The sequence below is a fragment of the Octodon degus genome, unplaced genomic scaffold, assembly GCF_000260255.1.
Source record: "Octodon degus isolate 3935 unplaced genomic scaffold, OctDeg1.0 scaffold00256, whole genome shotgun sequence".
In the NCBI taxonomy this organism is placed as follows: Eukaryota; Metazoa; Chordata; class Mammalia; order Rodentia; family Octodontidae; genus Octodon; species Octodon degus.
Window position 1 is genome coordinate 1,755,795 of NW_004524832.1, and position 16,096 is coordinate 1,771,890.

The 16,096-nt window shown below is 42.0% G+C and overlaps 2 protein-coding genes across 3 annotated transcripts; one reads left to right on the forward strand and one right to left on the reverse strand.

Annotated features, from left to right (window-relative positions):
• Positions 1-466: 466 nt before the first annotated feature.
• Bbs12 (Bardet-Biedl syndrome 12) lies at positions 467-11,339 on the reverse strand. 2 transcript variants are annotated; one of them, XM_004646153.2, is made up of 2 exons: positions 11,179-11,339; positions 467-2,674 (listed from the first exon to the last, which is right to left on the reverse strand). In XM_004646153.2, exon 2 carries the CDS (start codon positions 2,656-2,658, stop codon positions 535-537), a length of 2,124 nt encoding a protein of 707 aa, XP_004646210.1. In that variant the 5' UTR covers positions 2,659-2,674; positions 11,179-11,339; the 3' UTR covers positions 467-534. The 2 variants fall into 2 exon arrangements, with proteins under 2 accessions (XP_004646210.1, XP_023562219.1); XM_023706451.1 differs by lacking the exon at positions 11,179-11,339 and adding an exon at positions 2,786-2,866.
• Positions 11,340-11,547: 208 nt separating this feature from the next.
• On the forward strand, positions 11,548-15,379 carry LOC101576069 (centrin-4). Its single transcript, XM_023706452.1, has 5 exons — positions 11,548-11,619; positions 13,108-13,254; positions 13,759-13,887; positions 14,370-14,507; positions 14,920-15,379. Exons 1-5 carry the CDS (start codon positions 11,617-11,619, stop codon positions 15,007-15,009), a joined length of 507 nt encoding a protein of 168 aa, XP_023562220.1. The 5' UTR covers positions 11,548-11,616; the 3' UTR covers positions 15,010-15,379.
• Positions 15,380-16,096: the final 717 nt, after the last annotated feature.

The window sequence follows — 16,096 nt, forward strand, 5'->3', positions numbered from 1 at the left end:
CAGCATTATTTATGTTTATTAAAAAGCAGTGAATAGGGGCCGGGAGATGGCTCAGTAGGATAAGCGCTTGACCGGCAAACGCAAGGATCTGAGTTCAATCCTCGGTTCCGCCAAAAAAAAAAAAAAAAAAAAAACAAGCAGTGAATATCCCAAGCTCAGGGATAATTCTGAGCAACAGCACAGTTCACTTGCAGGTTCTCTTTACTAACCCTCTGTGTTGTCCCTGCAGGACTCAGACAAGCAGGGAACTAATGAAAACCAACACAAAGTCTTGACACAGCTTTCATTGCTATAGTGAAAGGCATTTGCCTCACTTATGCATCTTGTGTGGAATCTCATGAAAACAGCAACAGACTAATCTGTTAGTTTCTAAGTAAGAGAAATTCTCAGACCCTGCAGTTACTGACAGACATCAATTATTTTCTTTTGGGTCAGTAGCTAGCATTTTTTGGCCCCGTGACTTTGCTATTAATAAGTTTATTGCTCATAGGATCTATTACAAAAGATTATTTTCCAAAGACTTAACCAATAGCATTACAAAAATAAGAAGCCCTCTAGTTTCTGTGACTTGATCTGTGCATGTCCAGATCCAGTGATAATTTCACTGTCTGTCTGCAGCACTAAGAGGACTAAATCCAGTGCTCGGCGCCATGCCTCAATCTTTGGTGTAAGCACATCATAAACTCTTGGAATGTGCTCTACTGTATTTGAAATGTCTGAGTTAAAGATTCCACTATTTAGCTTATTGTATTCTTTCAATATATACGATGAAGGACAGCCAGAGTCTATCGCATTTTGTAGATGCTGCTGAATGAACGTGCTGGCTTCCAGTTCTGATGAGTAAGTGGCAGTGTTATATAGAAGCACTGAGAGGTACTTGTGCCATCCACTGGCCAGGCACTTAAGCACAGTTGGTCTGTACACTGCCAGAGATGAGGCTAGCCAAGAGGAAGTATCATGAAGCCATCCCAAACAGGCATGGTCTCCTTTGTGCAGAGGCTGCTCAGCAAGAATGTGAAGATGGCTGAGGCACAAAAATTCAACTGCGCTGCCTCCAAGGAAGACCTTCTCTTCTTTTAGAGCATGATACACACGATATGCACAAGTCCAGAATCTATCTTCTTTAGTTTGCATCTGCGCACTGACTGGGCTAGCGAGCACTGCTGTAATCACATTAATTCCTTCTGTTTTTAATAAGACTGCCATCCTATTGCTCCGATCTACAGCATCCAGTGGGTTTTTCCACAAGGTCACAGAGATCCCACTGCCCACGCAGTCTTCATTCACTTGTGTGATGTAGGCCACCTGCACTGCTCCTGTAGCCTCCGCCAAAGCCTGGATCGCACGGCCATTCACTGACCCAACAACCAGTCGATTACTGTGCCGGCACTTTTCAGCCAAGTGCTCAGATACATCTCCTTCCACCAGCACAAGGTTCACACTGAACTGGAATAACAGCTGCAGAACGTGCTTTGCCCACACTTCTTCTGAGCTGTCTTCTTGAAGATCCATGCTATCTAGCACTGTTTTAATATTTGTAGACTTATTAAATCCCAGGTGGCGGTAACTCTTTGTGAGGTCACCCTGAATGAGAATTACCCGGATAGGCTGACTCTGCAATTCCTGGACCACAGCAGCACTAGACGTTGATACCAGAGTGATATATCCTGGACAAACACAAGACAGGGCTTCAGGCAAGCCTGGTAGACAGAAAGTGAAGAGTCTTGAGATGTCAAACACAAATGGCACCACACAGTTGCCTGGCTGCATACACGCACTCTGATGCTGCAGCCGTACAGCTTCTTCCACCAGTTTCATGCTGCTTGCATCTCCATGACTCAAGCCCGTGGCCAACTCAACCAAGTCATGACACCTGTAAGTCTGGAAAGTAGTGTCACCACACAGTTCCAAAAATCTATCTGGTTTCTGTAGCCACTGACTGGTAGCTGTCCTGTTAAGATGCCTACTGTGGATCAACACTGACTTTCTGAAGCAGGTATCTGCACGCAGACTAGTTTTCAGAGCTTGTGATGTATTTTCAGTTGCTTCAATGTTAGCCTGAGGTTTGAAGAATTCAAGCGATTTGACAGGTCTTCCACAAAGATTGTGAGGGGATAAGTGAGGTGCCATATCTTTGAGATTGTGCTTTTCCTGTATTGAACTAGCACCTGAAGGGTCTTGCAGAAAAGGACACAAACTGACACTAACTGTCTCAAATTCAGAGACTGCTTCCATGCTGTCCATATGGTCAAATATATCATGGACAGGTACCTGAAGGGAAAGCACCTCTTCACAACAAGAGTTCAAGCCTTCAGACATGACTGACACTATTATAGAAATGGGGACACCAAGATGGAGACATTCTTCAACAGCACTGCTCCATGCACCAGCAAGAAACAAAAGAGTAGTGGCCCCAGTTCTGTACGTGCTATTCTGTGCTTGAACTGCTTCATTGAGAAGTTGGCCCACGGCACTGGTCATATCTAAACTTTCAAGAAGCCTTACTGTTGAGCTGATGAACACACTTTGGTGACACTCTTCATCAATAATAAATTTTGATGATTTTACAGGGCCTAGGAATGTTCTTCCTGTTTGTGCAAACGAGGAAAGCTGCTGAAGTCCTATATGCCTTCTTTTGTTCATGACCCTGCAAGCCATCGCCACGAGTCATCCCCTGCAAATAAAATAAAAATGTGGCACTTTGTTCAAGTGTGATTCACAGTTGCATTGCTACATACAAAGAAAAGTTAGATACAGTCCCTGTGAGGTAGATACGATACTCTACCCGGTGAGGTGGAGTTTCCATTGGGTGTCGCCAGCTGCAAGGATGTAGTGCAATATTAATGATATGGGTGCAGGGCATGGAGGATGACTGCTTCATCCCACAGGAGAAAGGAGGCACACTGGCAACAGGTGGTGTTTCCAAAAGATGGCAGCCCCTGGCATGAATCTTGAAGCATAATCAGAAAGAATTAGCAAGTTGAAGGAGGTGGTAGCAAAAAATACCATGTATTGGGGATAATATAGTTTGGTATTATGAGAGTATAAAGAATCCAGTTGGGAGAAGGGGCTGGGGAGACAGCTTGGCGGTGTAAGTGCCTGCCAGGCAAGCACAAGGAACCAGGTTTGAGCCCCCATACTGCATGCTGTGCCACCCCAGAATTGGTTCCAGGCGCTCCATGCATGGGGTGCATGCCTGTAATTCCAGAACTGGGGAGGCTGGGATAGGGAGGCTGAGACAGGAGAACCACTGTGAGTGCAAGCTGCATAGCAAGACCCTTGTACCAAATAAATAAATCAAGATTAAAAAAGAATCCAATTCAGAATTGCACCAGATTTGCTCATTTGTGTATCTTCTTTGGAGAAATGTCTGTTCAAGTAATTTGTCCATTTTAAAATTGGCTTGCTATGGGGCCTAGGTAGATAGCTCAGCAGCATATGCACAAACCTGGCAAGCACAAGGTCCTGAGTTCAGTCCCTAGCACCAAAAATAAATAACATAAAATAAAACTGGCTTGCTAGTTTTTCTGTTGTCAAGTTGTAAGAGTTCCTTTTATAATATTCCATATATTAGACCCTTGTCAAAGAATAGCCAGGCCCTCTGTAACAGTGATTTCCATATTTGTGGATCCAACTAACTATGGATGGAAAATATTTGGGAATAAACTTGTATCTGTACTGAACACGTGATGGACTTTTTATCTTGTTATTCCTTAAACAGTGCAATATAGCAACCGTTTCTATTGTATCAGAGACTGAATTTTTCTTTTTCCACTTTTTTTTTTTTTTTTTTTTGGCTAGCTCAGGCTGCCTTAAGTGCGGGTCTGGTACAGTTGGGCAGCTGGGGATCGAACCATGGTCCCCTGCGCCTGACTGAGTTTGCCCAAGCAGGCGCTTTAAACAACTGAGCTAACTTGAAAGCCCCCCTACTGTATTAGTTATAGGTAATTCTAGAGATGGTGTATAGTTTATGGGTGGATATATGTAGGATATATTCAAATACTATACCATTTTATTATTTTCTTTCTCTTTTTCTTTTTTTGCGGAACCGGGGATTGAACTCAGGCCCTTGTGCTTGCCAGGGAAGCGCATATTCCACTGAGCCATCTCCGCAGCCCCATTTTATTATTTTTTAACTTTAATTTTAATTTACTTATTTGGTACAAGGTCTCACTATGCAGTTCGGACTTATAGTGATCCTGCTGTCTCCGCCTCCCCTGCACTGGGATTATAAACCAGTACCATCGTGCCCAGTCTTACTGCACCATTTTAGATAAAGAGCTTGTGCACCAATGAAGTTTAGTATCTACAGGGGACTCCTGGAACCCATTTACCTGGATACTGAGGAACCCCACTATATTAGAGGTGTGAATATAGTCTTATTCTTCAGATTAAATTTTTTTTTGAACTTTCACTTTGATGTACAGAAATTTTGATTTTGCTGAAGTCTTATTTATCTATTTTGTTGTAAATGCTCATCCTTTTGCTGTCATATCTTAGAGTCCACTGCTAAAACCAAGATTTTGCCTATTTAACTCGATGTCTTATTAAAAGGGTTTTATAATTCTAGACTTTTTCAAAGGGCTAGAGGTCTAACTTCATTTTTTTGCATGTGGATACACAATTGTCTTAGCACCACATAAGCATTTTATTTTTCAAATGAGTGGCCTTAACACCTCTGTCAAAAATCAACTGGTCACAAGTGTAGGGCTTATTTCTGAATCTTCAACTCAAATTCATTTGTCAATATGTTCATTTATGTGGGTATCATATTGTTTTGATGATTAAATTTATAGCCAGATTTTATTTCAGGAAAAATGAGTGAAACTTTGCTCTTTTCCACACAAGTACGTTTATAATTTGTCCCCCCCCCCCTTTTTTTTCAGATCTGGGGATTGAACTCAGGCCCTTGCAGTGCTTATTCTACTGAGCTATCTCCCTGGCCCCTATAATTTGTCTTAAACTGATTTTTGCAAATGGTATGAAGTAAAGGGTTTCCCCCCTCTTCATGGATATCCAGTTGTTCCAGGAATTATTTGTTAAAAGAAAAAGGTAATAAAAGATAAAACTGACTTTTTTTCATTTTTGTCCTTCATTCCAACACATTCTGAGAGCTCACTGTATATGAGGCACTTTACATGTATTATAGATTGTAGCCTTCCAAATAATGAGCTTAGGTAGGTGCTGTAAGTAGCCTATTTTAGTGATTCAGAAAGTGAAGCACAATAATTTAGCATATTACAGAATCTCACAGCTAGTAAGTAAAAGGAAATGAACTGAAACCTAGGTTTGTCAGATTCTAAAGTTTATCCTACTAAGTACCCCACAGTAGCAGTTTCTCCTGGTTGCTTCTCTACACAGTAGGATAGCACTCTACTCTTGTTTCTTTAGAATCTTCTTTCAAACACTCTGATTTTGAGGGCCAACCAGACAGCTCAGTGGACTAAAATACCTGTTTAGGCAGGTGCAGGGACTGCGGTTCCATCCCGTGTGCAGTGCCAGCCCTGCTCCCAGGGCACGCTGAGATAGAAACTGAGGCTGGGCATGTTGGTGCATACCTGTAATCCCAGTGCTTGGGAGGCTGAAAACAGGAGAATCATTACGAGTCCAATCTACATAGTGAGACCCTATAGACCCTGTCCTAAATATATAAAACAAACAATGCTTTCTTCTCAGCCTAGTTCATATTCTGCTTACGGGCTACTGTCCATGCTATGCTTCACACTAGATATTACTATATGAGTAGGAAAGAATTTAGAACAAAAAGAAAAAATCATGGGCTATTCCAAATTTAATCTGCATTTAATTTACATGGAAAAAGATTTTTAAAGAATGCATGAAATTATTTAAACAAAACTAAACTACAAAAAGTCATAGAGTTGATATCCAAATAAAAATTCTAAGACAGCTGTTTCAGCATTTGAAGAAGCTATTCCAAGTTTGAGTAGTCATTTAAAAATAAAACCCTAGCATTCCAAACTTTGGAAGACCTAAATTATTTTGAAAAGGATGCAATGAGCTACAATCAACACAAAATAAAAACTGAAAACAATTCTTTATCTTCTAAGCAGTTAATATAAAAGGCAAAAAACAGTGAAAGGGATGGTGAAATGGGTAACTTCAAAGACGGCAAGTGCCTTTGGCGACTACTATTGGCTCTGTCCTAGTCCTGCTATGTATCAACACCAATGTTTCTAAAACAGTTCTGTTTTCACTACTTGCAAGCTTAATGTTGCTTTAACTTTCTAAGTGTGTCATGGAAGAGCAGACTCAGACTACTGAGTGGGATTTTGACATGAGAAGAAGTTTGTTTTTCATAAGATCATGTCTAGTCTTGTCTAAGGTACTCAGTTTAGAATACCAACACATGCTTTTCAGGAGCTGCATTTAAAAAGTGAGTATTTTCCCATGAGTATGATTAGCCCTTTCATCATCAACTCAGCAACAGTTTGCTCATCTTCAGTTTATTCCCAGTACAGTAGCCTGTGTTATCCCACTGTTTAAACATAACTTGGAGGGACTGGGGATTTGGCTTAGTGGTAGAATGCTTGTCTAGCAAGCTGGAAGCCCTGGGTTTGGTCCTTGGCACCAAAACCAAAAAATAAATAAATAAATAAACCTCCCCTAAAAACAACTCAACTAGATACAACTTGGAAGGGTCTTCTTTCTCTGACACAGAAGTCCCACTCAAAAATAAACTCAGACCCTTTCAATGCAACGCTCAAAATCTTGTAGAACCTCCCAATTCACTGCGAGTGAAAAACGTGGTCTTTATAGTACTTTCGACACACTTCCCCCTGCTCTACACTTTGCTGCCCCCTCTTCCCTTCCTGGACATGCGAGAGATGCTCCCTGCACCAGTGTTTCTGTTTCAGTGGTTCCCTCTTCGTGCAATGCTTTTCTTGGAGAAATGGGCTGCCTCGCCTCCTTCCAACATTTTCTCAAATCTTTTTTTTTTTTTTTTTTTTTTTTGGCGGAACAGGGGATTGAACTCAGACCCTTGCGCTTGCCAGGCAAGTGCTTATCTACTGAGCCATCTCCCTGGCCCTATTTTGTATTTTTTAGGACAGGGTCTATAGTGTCTCACTGCGTAGACTGGACCCGTAGTGATCCTGCTGTTTACAGCCTCCCAAGTGCTGGGATTACAGGTGCACACCACCATGCTCAGTCTCAACTGCTGTCTCAGCACACTCTGGGGGCAGGGCTGGCTGGCATGTCAGGGAGGGGATCGAACCTCCAACCCCTGCTTCTGCCTCAGCAGGCGCTTTAATCTGCTGAGTTATTTGGCTGGCCCTTTCAAATCTCCTAATGAAGGCTATCCTGAGCATCCTATTAATATCATAAACTCTTTTCTCTATACTCTGTATACCTTTTATCTGCTTTTTTCTGTAATGCTCACCTTAAAAAATAGTGCATAGCTCTTGAATTATTTATGGACTATCACTCTGTAGCCATGTTATTTTCTTTTTTTATATACATATGAATTTAGGACAGGGTCTACAGGGTCTATAGGGTCTCACTAGGTAGATCGGACTTGTAGTGATTCGCCTATTTTCAGCCTCCCAAGCGCTGGGATTACAGGCTGGTGCCACTACACCTAGTCTCAATGGCTGTCTCAGTGCACCCCGGGGCTGGCACGGCACACCGGGCATCAAATCCCAGCCACTGAGCTCTGCAGAAGCAGGTGCTTTAGTCCCCTGAGCTATCCAGCTGGCCCATGCCATGTTATTTTCAGGTAAGCAATCTTGATCACCCAAGTACCCAGAGGAATAATGCCTGACATACTATTGGGGACACTCAATAAATATTTGGTAAGTTTTCACCACATTTGCTACTCTGAATTCTAGTACAACGCAGTAAGAGAAGACAGAGGCCACTGGCAGCATTCCTCCAGCATGAAGGTAGGTTTCAATCATCAGTAGAGTTGATGTGATTAGTAGGCACTGCCTCAGCTGAAGCTCTGACTGCTTCTAAAAAGGGCTCCTCCTTCATGTGCTTGTCAAAGTTATCTCTGAAAAAGCAGAATAAGACACTGCCAAAAACTTGTATCTTAGAAAATAAAGTCCTTACTTTGATCTAGGTATTTTATAATGTATCCTCAACCTTATCTGATTCTTCTTCCACTTCTTCTTAAAAGTCCACTAACTTGCCACAGAATGTATTACTTATCTTCAATTTGAGCAGCTACTTCTGATTTGAACAGCCTATCTTCTTCACCTCCTTGAAAGTTACATCTGTCACAACCTGGGGCAAAATTCATAAGTTTTTTTTTTCTTCTGAGACAGGGTCTCACTATGCAGTCCGGGCTGGCCTTGTGCTCATTTTTGTAGCCTCCAGGCTGGTCTCCAATTTGAAGAGATCCTCGTGGCTCAACTTCCTGAGTGCTGGGATTACAGGCGTGAGCCACCATGCCCAGTTCCAGGGCCACATGGTGGGCACCAGCATCCGGGGCCAAGACCACACAGCATGTGGGGCTGGGGATTGAACTTGGGTCCTTCTGCCTGCTAGGTAGGTGCTTATGCCTCTGAGCTATCTCTCTAGCCCCAAAGGGCATAAGTTTGATTTAACTTTCTCCAAGGCCTCAGGAGAAAGTCTCTGCTTTCTACACTCCTAAAGCTGTAGCAATCTGTATTTAAAACACTATCTCTGTTTGCATATATTTCCCCCACTAATCTGTGAATTCTTGTGTTTTACTAGATTATCATATTCTAAGTCTACTCCAACTCCTTTCAGATTCACCCAGACATTGACATGGTATATGAAAAGTAGAAGTATCTAACAAATTTGGTACATTTAAGAATGTCTATGGGTTTCATATTTTCCTAGATTGTTAAAATTCTATTATACAATCAGTAGGTGCTAGTTTTCAAGACTGAGTACATCTTTAAAGTATCTGGAATCTGAGCCTATCATTAAAAATATTACTAAAGGGGCTGGGGAGATGGCTCAGTAGAATAAGCGCTTCCTGGAAAGTACAAGGGCCTGAGTTCAATCCCTGGTTCCACCAATATATATATATATATATATATATATATATATATATATATATATATAACTAGACAGGATCACTGAGTTGGAGCTGTGTAGTGAGGCCTGTGCCAAATACAAAAAAACAAACAAAAAGCCCAAAAACCTTAGAATATCCTAAATATGAGAATTTAAATCATAGTGATGTAGGGGCTGGGGAGACAGCTCAGTAGAATAAGCACTTGCCTGGCAAGCACAAGGTCCTGAGTTCAATCCCTGGTACCACAAAAAAAAATAAATAAATAAATAAATATAGTGATGTAAAAACAGACCAGTGCAACTGTTTAGGCAATTAATTACCAGTAGAGTTTAATCTATCAATTACCACTAGATAAAACTAAATCCAAGAAAGCCTAGAAACTGGAGTTAAATTGGCTATACCTGTGGTCAATATTCATTTCAAAGTCTGAGAAATGACTTCCAAGTTAAAGAAGTATCTAACCTGGTGAGATATATACATATATGCTGAAAAACATAATTAAGTGACTTAACATTTTACTTAATTCACAAATGTCATGGTTTGTGGTTTTTGCAAGGGTAACAATATAGTAAAGGACACATTTTATTATAGTATTTTATAATGAATCACTTAAATACATATAAGAAGTGTAGGAAACCTGTCCACACATATCAACACTAAACACTCCAGCTGAGGGCCTAGATCCTACTATCCTGCACGAGTCCAGCTGAAAACCTACAGCTCATAACAGTGCCTCTCACAAAGTCCAACTGGAGGCCTGGAGTCCACAACAAGGTCTCATGCAGGCCTGCTTCACGGATCTGTGCTGAAAAGGCCCAAAGGTCAGTGGTGGAAGCTGGGAAATCTATGCCAGCAAGATAAAGGATCTGTGCTAGCAGGCTGAGGGATCTGAACTGGAGCTAAGAAGTAATGCTCAAGGTAAGCACCAGAGCTCCCCCAAAGGTACCACAGTCATCCTCAGCAACAGTGAGGTCCTAAGCTCCTCCAGTGATGAAAAAGCTGAGTTCCATCAGGAAAGCCAACATGACAAGCTGCTCCATGAGGCTGAGCAGTGCACCATCTTCCCCTCCTGAGCCACGAGGTCAAGCTGAGGGCTAAAGCTTCTCCAAAGTTCATCAGGAAAGGCTGCATGACAAGGTCCTCCAACAGAACAGCTCAAGAGAACTAGCAGCTTCCAACAGTTCCAACAGCTTCTCCAAACAGCATCCCTAACAGCATTTCAGCAGCCTCTGCTGGTCTCCCTTTATCCTGCTGGCAACAACCCTCAGGTGGGCCTCCTGCACCCAACACCAGGCTAGTTTAATTTAGCTGGGTTTAATAAGTCCACCACCGGTTAGAAATTCACTATAACAAATATCTTGAATTTACATAATTTTAATTTTTACTGAAAAATCATTTCTAATGTTAAGATAACTTTACTTATTTCCCAGAAGCCTAAGGAGACTTAATGGTTGCAGTGTTTGGGTGTCTGCCTGAGATATAACATGAACAAGCCAGGCTAGTAGCTTTGGAAACTGTGTCACGCTTCATTTACTAATGTATAAAAAGTGATGTAGGAGACTGCTTGAAGAATGTACTTGGCATATTTTTTCTGCTCTATCTCCAAGGAGACTGAGACAAAGTAAAAAGACTAGGCAAAACGAATATTCTTTTGAACTCCACTGTTTGAGGATTCAGTATGGTCTTTGTAAAATGAAATATTTACTCTAGAAAAGGACTGCAGGAAGCAATAAAAGAGATCCTCATATACAAGCAATCAAAGGCTAGGAGTTTCAGGACACTATCACCTCTTCATCCTACCCCTACAATACCACGTCATGTGTAAACGTTCTCTCATATTCAGCAGGGAAAAGCCCAATTCCCTTCCCCATTCCCACCACCCGCTGCCCCACCTGCGCTAGTTTTGGAGTCTCTTAACACAGAAGCCCGCCCGGCCGCGCAGGAGGGAAGGCTGAAGACCCGGGCACCGTGGGGCCCGAGGAACGTCTAACCGCCGGAGAGTACTGTCCTCTCCCTCTGCAGTGCTTCTGGCCTGACGCTGGACCAATTCATCGCAGGCTACCAGACTAGATTCTCACCCTTTCCGGGAACGGAAGGGGTCAGAAAAGCAAACAAGGTCTCCCTAAGTCTGCACCGGAGTCTGCAGTCTGCGGAAGCAACTTGCTACTAACCTCAAGGCTTTCTCCTCGCCGGGGTGGAGTTACAGTCTCCGGGTTCCCACCGCAAGGGCGGTTCTGGCTGGAACTCAGACCAACAGGAAAGCGAAATCGCGCCCCCTTCTGCGTCTGCAGCTCCGCGGGTGGAAAGGGGGGGGGGGGGTCAGGTGGTTTAAGACATCCAGCCCCGGAGGAAATTTCCACTAGGTCCCTGGCGCACGAAGGTGGAAGCGCCACGCTATTGGTAGGGAGTAGAAGCAGGCGGACCTCAAGGGCCTTCTTGTTTGACTATTGGATGACATGACCGTCAATCAAGAGAGCGCGCTCGGTGGGCGGGGATTATTGCTGGGGAGCTGCCTTAGCAACTGTTTCCTAGCAGCGAACGCTAAAGTTGCTTGGTGCAGCTGACGATTAAAGCACGGAGTCCCCGGCTTGAGGGCGCTAACTGGGGACATGGTGAGTGCGATGCTGTAACCTCCTCCTGAGAGTGGAGCTAGTCAAGGAAGGGATTTTGTTTAATTTATGAAATGTGTCATTTTTCTGTTTCACGATCCTCGAGTGTCATTAGCAACCCTCTTCACGTCACGAACTTCATAACGTCTATAACTCTCGGAATAGGCCGGGGAGATGGCTCAGTAGAATAAGTGCTTCCCCAGCAAGCACAAGGGCCTGAGTTCAATCCCCGGTTCCGCAAAAAAAGTTATAACTCTCGGAATAGATGAGTGGGTCTCTAGTTAATCCCCCTCCCCGCAACTAATCTTAATTGCAGATGCCTACAGTCTACAGCAGGTTGCGCATTAGAAATAAAAATCTCATTTTAGTTAGCAAGGAATCAAGTGCAGAGAATAAGATGTTCAAAGCTGTCTGGGGCTCGGGGAGCAGACTGTGGACTCCGGACTAGGAGGGGATTTGCTGAGTTCCTGGGTTGGCGAGCTGAGGATTGAGAAGCTCTGAGGCTATGGAAAGCGATGAAGACCACTGTGGTGTTCTTAGTAGCTCGGGGATCCCGAATCCACAGCTTACGTGGCCAACTCTTGCCGCACTTGACGCTGGCAGCTTAGAGCCCCACCGACAGGGCAGCCCGGTGCCTCCTGCGCTGCCACTGGTCCTTCACCCAAAGCTGGCGATGTGATCCAAAGGACGCGAGGAGTAACTGACTGGGCTTGCTGGCAGGAAACCGCAAAAGCGAGATGCCCTCCATTTTCCACGTATTCGGTGAATACTGACGATTGGCCCGACATTCTTCATATAAATCTTTGAAGTCGTTTTTTACCTGGAAAACGTGACTTTTCACTTTCTCCACTTGTGTAATACAGGACAGTCTGATAAGATAAAGTATGAAAGGATACGGTTTTCCAATCAAGCATTGCCCCAAACAAACAAATGTTATTGTGAAACACATAGAATATTATATATATAATATATATAATATATATAAATATATATGTATTCCTCAAATGAACACTTTTCAGGTATGTCAAGCAAGGCCAGTTGTATTCTGACATGACACCATGTACATTGTGCTTTTTTTTTTTTTTACCCCCTCAAAAGACACTGATTTGGTTTGTTTTTGCTTTTTGAGACAAAGTTTCATTATGCACTTTAGGCTGTTTTTGTTTTTTCCAAGCTGGTTTTGAATTTACTATATAGACCCAAACTCACAGTAAGCCTCCTGGCTCTTCCCCCTGAGTTCTGAGATGATAGGACTGTGCCACCACACCCAGATTCTAAGGACATCTAAATGACCCCCCCCCAAGCCTTTTTACCAAAACATCTACAATTAAAATGACAAATGTTAGCAAGGAGAAAAAGAGGAAACTATTGGGGTATTATATAGTAGGAAATAAGATAGTCATTTATATTAATTTATGAGATTTAATTAGTGCATCATCAATTATTCTAGCTATATAGTTCATCTATACATTTATTATACATTTATTGCAGGCATCTAACCACCATACAAGTTTAGAGCAATGGAAGAAAAAAGCAGCAAAAGTTGAACTGAGTGAAACTCAAAAGCAAGAAATTAAAGAGGCCTTTAACTTATTTGACATAAATGGGTCTGGAACCATAGATGTGAAAGAATTGAAGGTTCTGAAATTATTTCTAATTCTAAACTAAAAATTATCATTTGTGGAAAAATTTAAATCTTTCTTTCATAGTAGTCTTTGGAAAGCTTGATATAGAATCTTTTCAGAATATACACCTGTCCTACATTAGCAAATTCTGTTAAACAATTTGTGGTTCATGGAGGAATGGGCTACAACCCAGGGTTTGCAAAATAGGATCAGAACCTAAGTTGCTGATCTGATTTCCTAGGCTCATGCTCAGGTGGGGGAGGGGAGGACAGGAAGGGGGGAGGGGAGAGGAAGAGATAAGACGAGACAGAGAAGAGGGGAGGGAGGAGGGGGAGACAGAGGAGGGGAGGGGAGTGGAAGGGAGAGGAGAGGAGAGGAAAAGAGAAGAGAGAAAGAGAGACAGGGAGAGAGGGAGAGGAAGAGAGGAGAGGGAGAGGGAGAGCCTATGAATTAGTAAACCATTGTAAAGATCAGAATAAAATTATGGGAGGTTAAAATTACTTCTTTCCTGTTTCAGATTGCAATGCAGGCCTTAGGATTTGAACCAAAGAAAGAAGAAATTGGACAGATGATAATTGAAATTGACCAAGATGGAGTTGGTACCATTAATTTTGAAACTTTTTTGGTCATTATGAGTGCAAAAATGGTAATTTATTTTCTTTTTTAAAGATATGTAAGCAGTAGCTGTCTGCATTTCGGGGCCAGAGCAATGTTAGGGTAATAACAGAGATATGTGTGGAGAAGAGGATTTTGTCAGGATATAGTGATGCTGCAGTGTATGTAGGAGAGACAAAGTGGGGCCAGGATTTTGAAGTGTCATATTTGTCAGATATGTAGTGAGTGCCTAGTTTTTGCCTGCCGCTATCCTGCAGCTTCCCTGTTCTCTTGCAGTTTATAGTTTTGGTTAAGGGTCTGCACTGGTAGATGCTCTTTCTTTATCGTCTTGTGGGGTGTGCTGCTTCAACACGGGCATTTAAGTACCGGATGGCCCATGTGAGCACACTGGGGGAACTGCTAAAAGTCAGGGAACCAAGTCCTGATGCATTTCCAATCAGGAAGCAAAGGTCTACTATGTCCAGCAGGATGAGTAAATGAAAGACTAATGACAGCTATTTCTTTTTCTAAAAGAGCGAACGAGATGAAAAAGAAGAAATATTGAAGGCTTTCAAATTATTTGATGATGATGGTACTGGAAGCATAACTCTAAATAACATAAAGAGGGTTGCCAAGGAACTGGGGGAAAATTTAACAGACAGTGAACTTCAGGTAAATCTTTTTTTTTTTTTTTTTTTTTTAACGTATTTGGTATAGCATTTCACTTCTCAGCTCGGACTTGTAGTGATCCTCCTGCTTTCAGCCTCCCCAGCGCTGGGATTACAGGTGCGCACCACCATATCTGGTCTTGGCAGGCGGCTCAGTGCCCCTGGGGGCGTGTGGTGCTGGGAATGGAATCCTAGTCCCTGGGCTTGCCTAGCAGGTGCTTAGTCCAATGAGCTATCTCACCAGCCCTCTTCTTCCTTTTTATCATTATGATTTATGTATAATTGTTTTTGATAATTTATATGTGAGGCTGTATTGTAACTTTAATTGTAATTTTTCATTAAAAATAAAATTTGAGTATGTATTTGAATATTCACTTATTTATTTTAAATATGTCACTTTATATTTTGTCTTATAGGAAATGCTCAATGAAGCTGACTGTGATGGAGATGGAGCAATAAATGAAGAAGAGTTTTTGAGAATAATGAAAAAGACCACTCTTTACTAGTACAGTTTTTGAGCCTTCCGGAACACGACAAATATATTTATATTCTTTATACAGTTTAATAATATAGGGTCTGAATATTTATCTCCATCTTTTGTTAATATGCACAAATTAGTCTCTTGAGGTCCACGAGAAGTTACATTTTTCTATTAATATATTTCTGAAACATCAGCACTGAGAAACAACAAAAATTTCTTTACTTTGTGAATCCATGAACAGCACTGAAAACTCCCAGTTTCCAAACAATAAGGGCATTTTTTAAAGTTCATTGAAGTTGGTTCCACATTCAAATTGAGTTTGGCAAACAGTCTGTTGTTCTCCCTAATTTTTTTTTTTTTTTTGCTGTTCAACTCTAATAAAGCAGATCACCATTTGCTTTTTAACCAAAATTGCAAATATATAAAGTATTAAATAAAACCGAGGAAAACGTTATTGCAAATCTTACTGGTTTGAATGAATGCCCTCCAAAATTGGGCAGTTGTTAATACCTTGTAGGCGGTGGGGCCTCAGTGAGGCGCGCGGCTGTGCAGCCTGATCCCTCCTCAGCTGCCCTAAAGCCTGCCCAAGCGAGGCCACAGGGCACTTCTGTGAGCTCGCCCTTCCGTCTCCTGCCATGGAGGGCACAGCAAAGATGTCCCCCCAGACCAGAGGTTGGAGCTCTGATCCTGGACTTCCCAGCTTCAGAACTATGAGAAATAAATACATATACCTTATAAATTGTCCAGTTGTTATATTTTCTTATTGCAGCAAAAATGGATGAAAATAGGCACAGATTCCAGAAAACCAAGATCCCTGGGAGCCATTTTGGAAACTGATTGCCATAGTAATTAAATTCTTGACTGTTGTCCTCATTACCAGCCAACGTAGAGAGATGAGCCATGTGTAATTCGTCAGTATATTGCTCACAGCACTGGCATATAGTGGACAATTCAAAAAATTTTGATATCAATTTAAATAACATGATTTGCCTTTAGTATCAGTAGTACAAAAACAATGTTCTAATTTCAGCTACCTTTATGACAGGTTTTTTTTTTTTTTTTGGAAGGGTCTACAGGGTGTTCAGGGTCTCACTACTAGATTGGATTTATAG

What these genes read in the sequence shown, in the direction of transcription:
- Bbs12 (XM_004646153.2), bottom strand. Translation starts at nt 2,658, where the DNA reads ATGGCTTGCAGGGTCATGAACAAAAGAAGGCATATAGGACTTCAGCAG.
- LOC101576069 (XM_023706452.1), top strand. An exon ending in TAGATGTGAAAGAATTGAAG is followed by an intron (nt 13,255 to 13,758) that starts GTTCTGAAATTA and finishes TTCCTGTTTCAG; the next exon opens with ATTGCAATGCAGGCCTTAGG. An exon ending in TAACAGACAGTGAACTTCAG is followed by an intron (nt 14,508 to 14,919) that starts GTAAATCTTTTT and finishes TTTGTCTTATAG; the next exon opens with GAAATGCTCAATGAAGCTGA.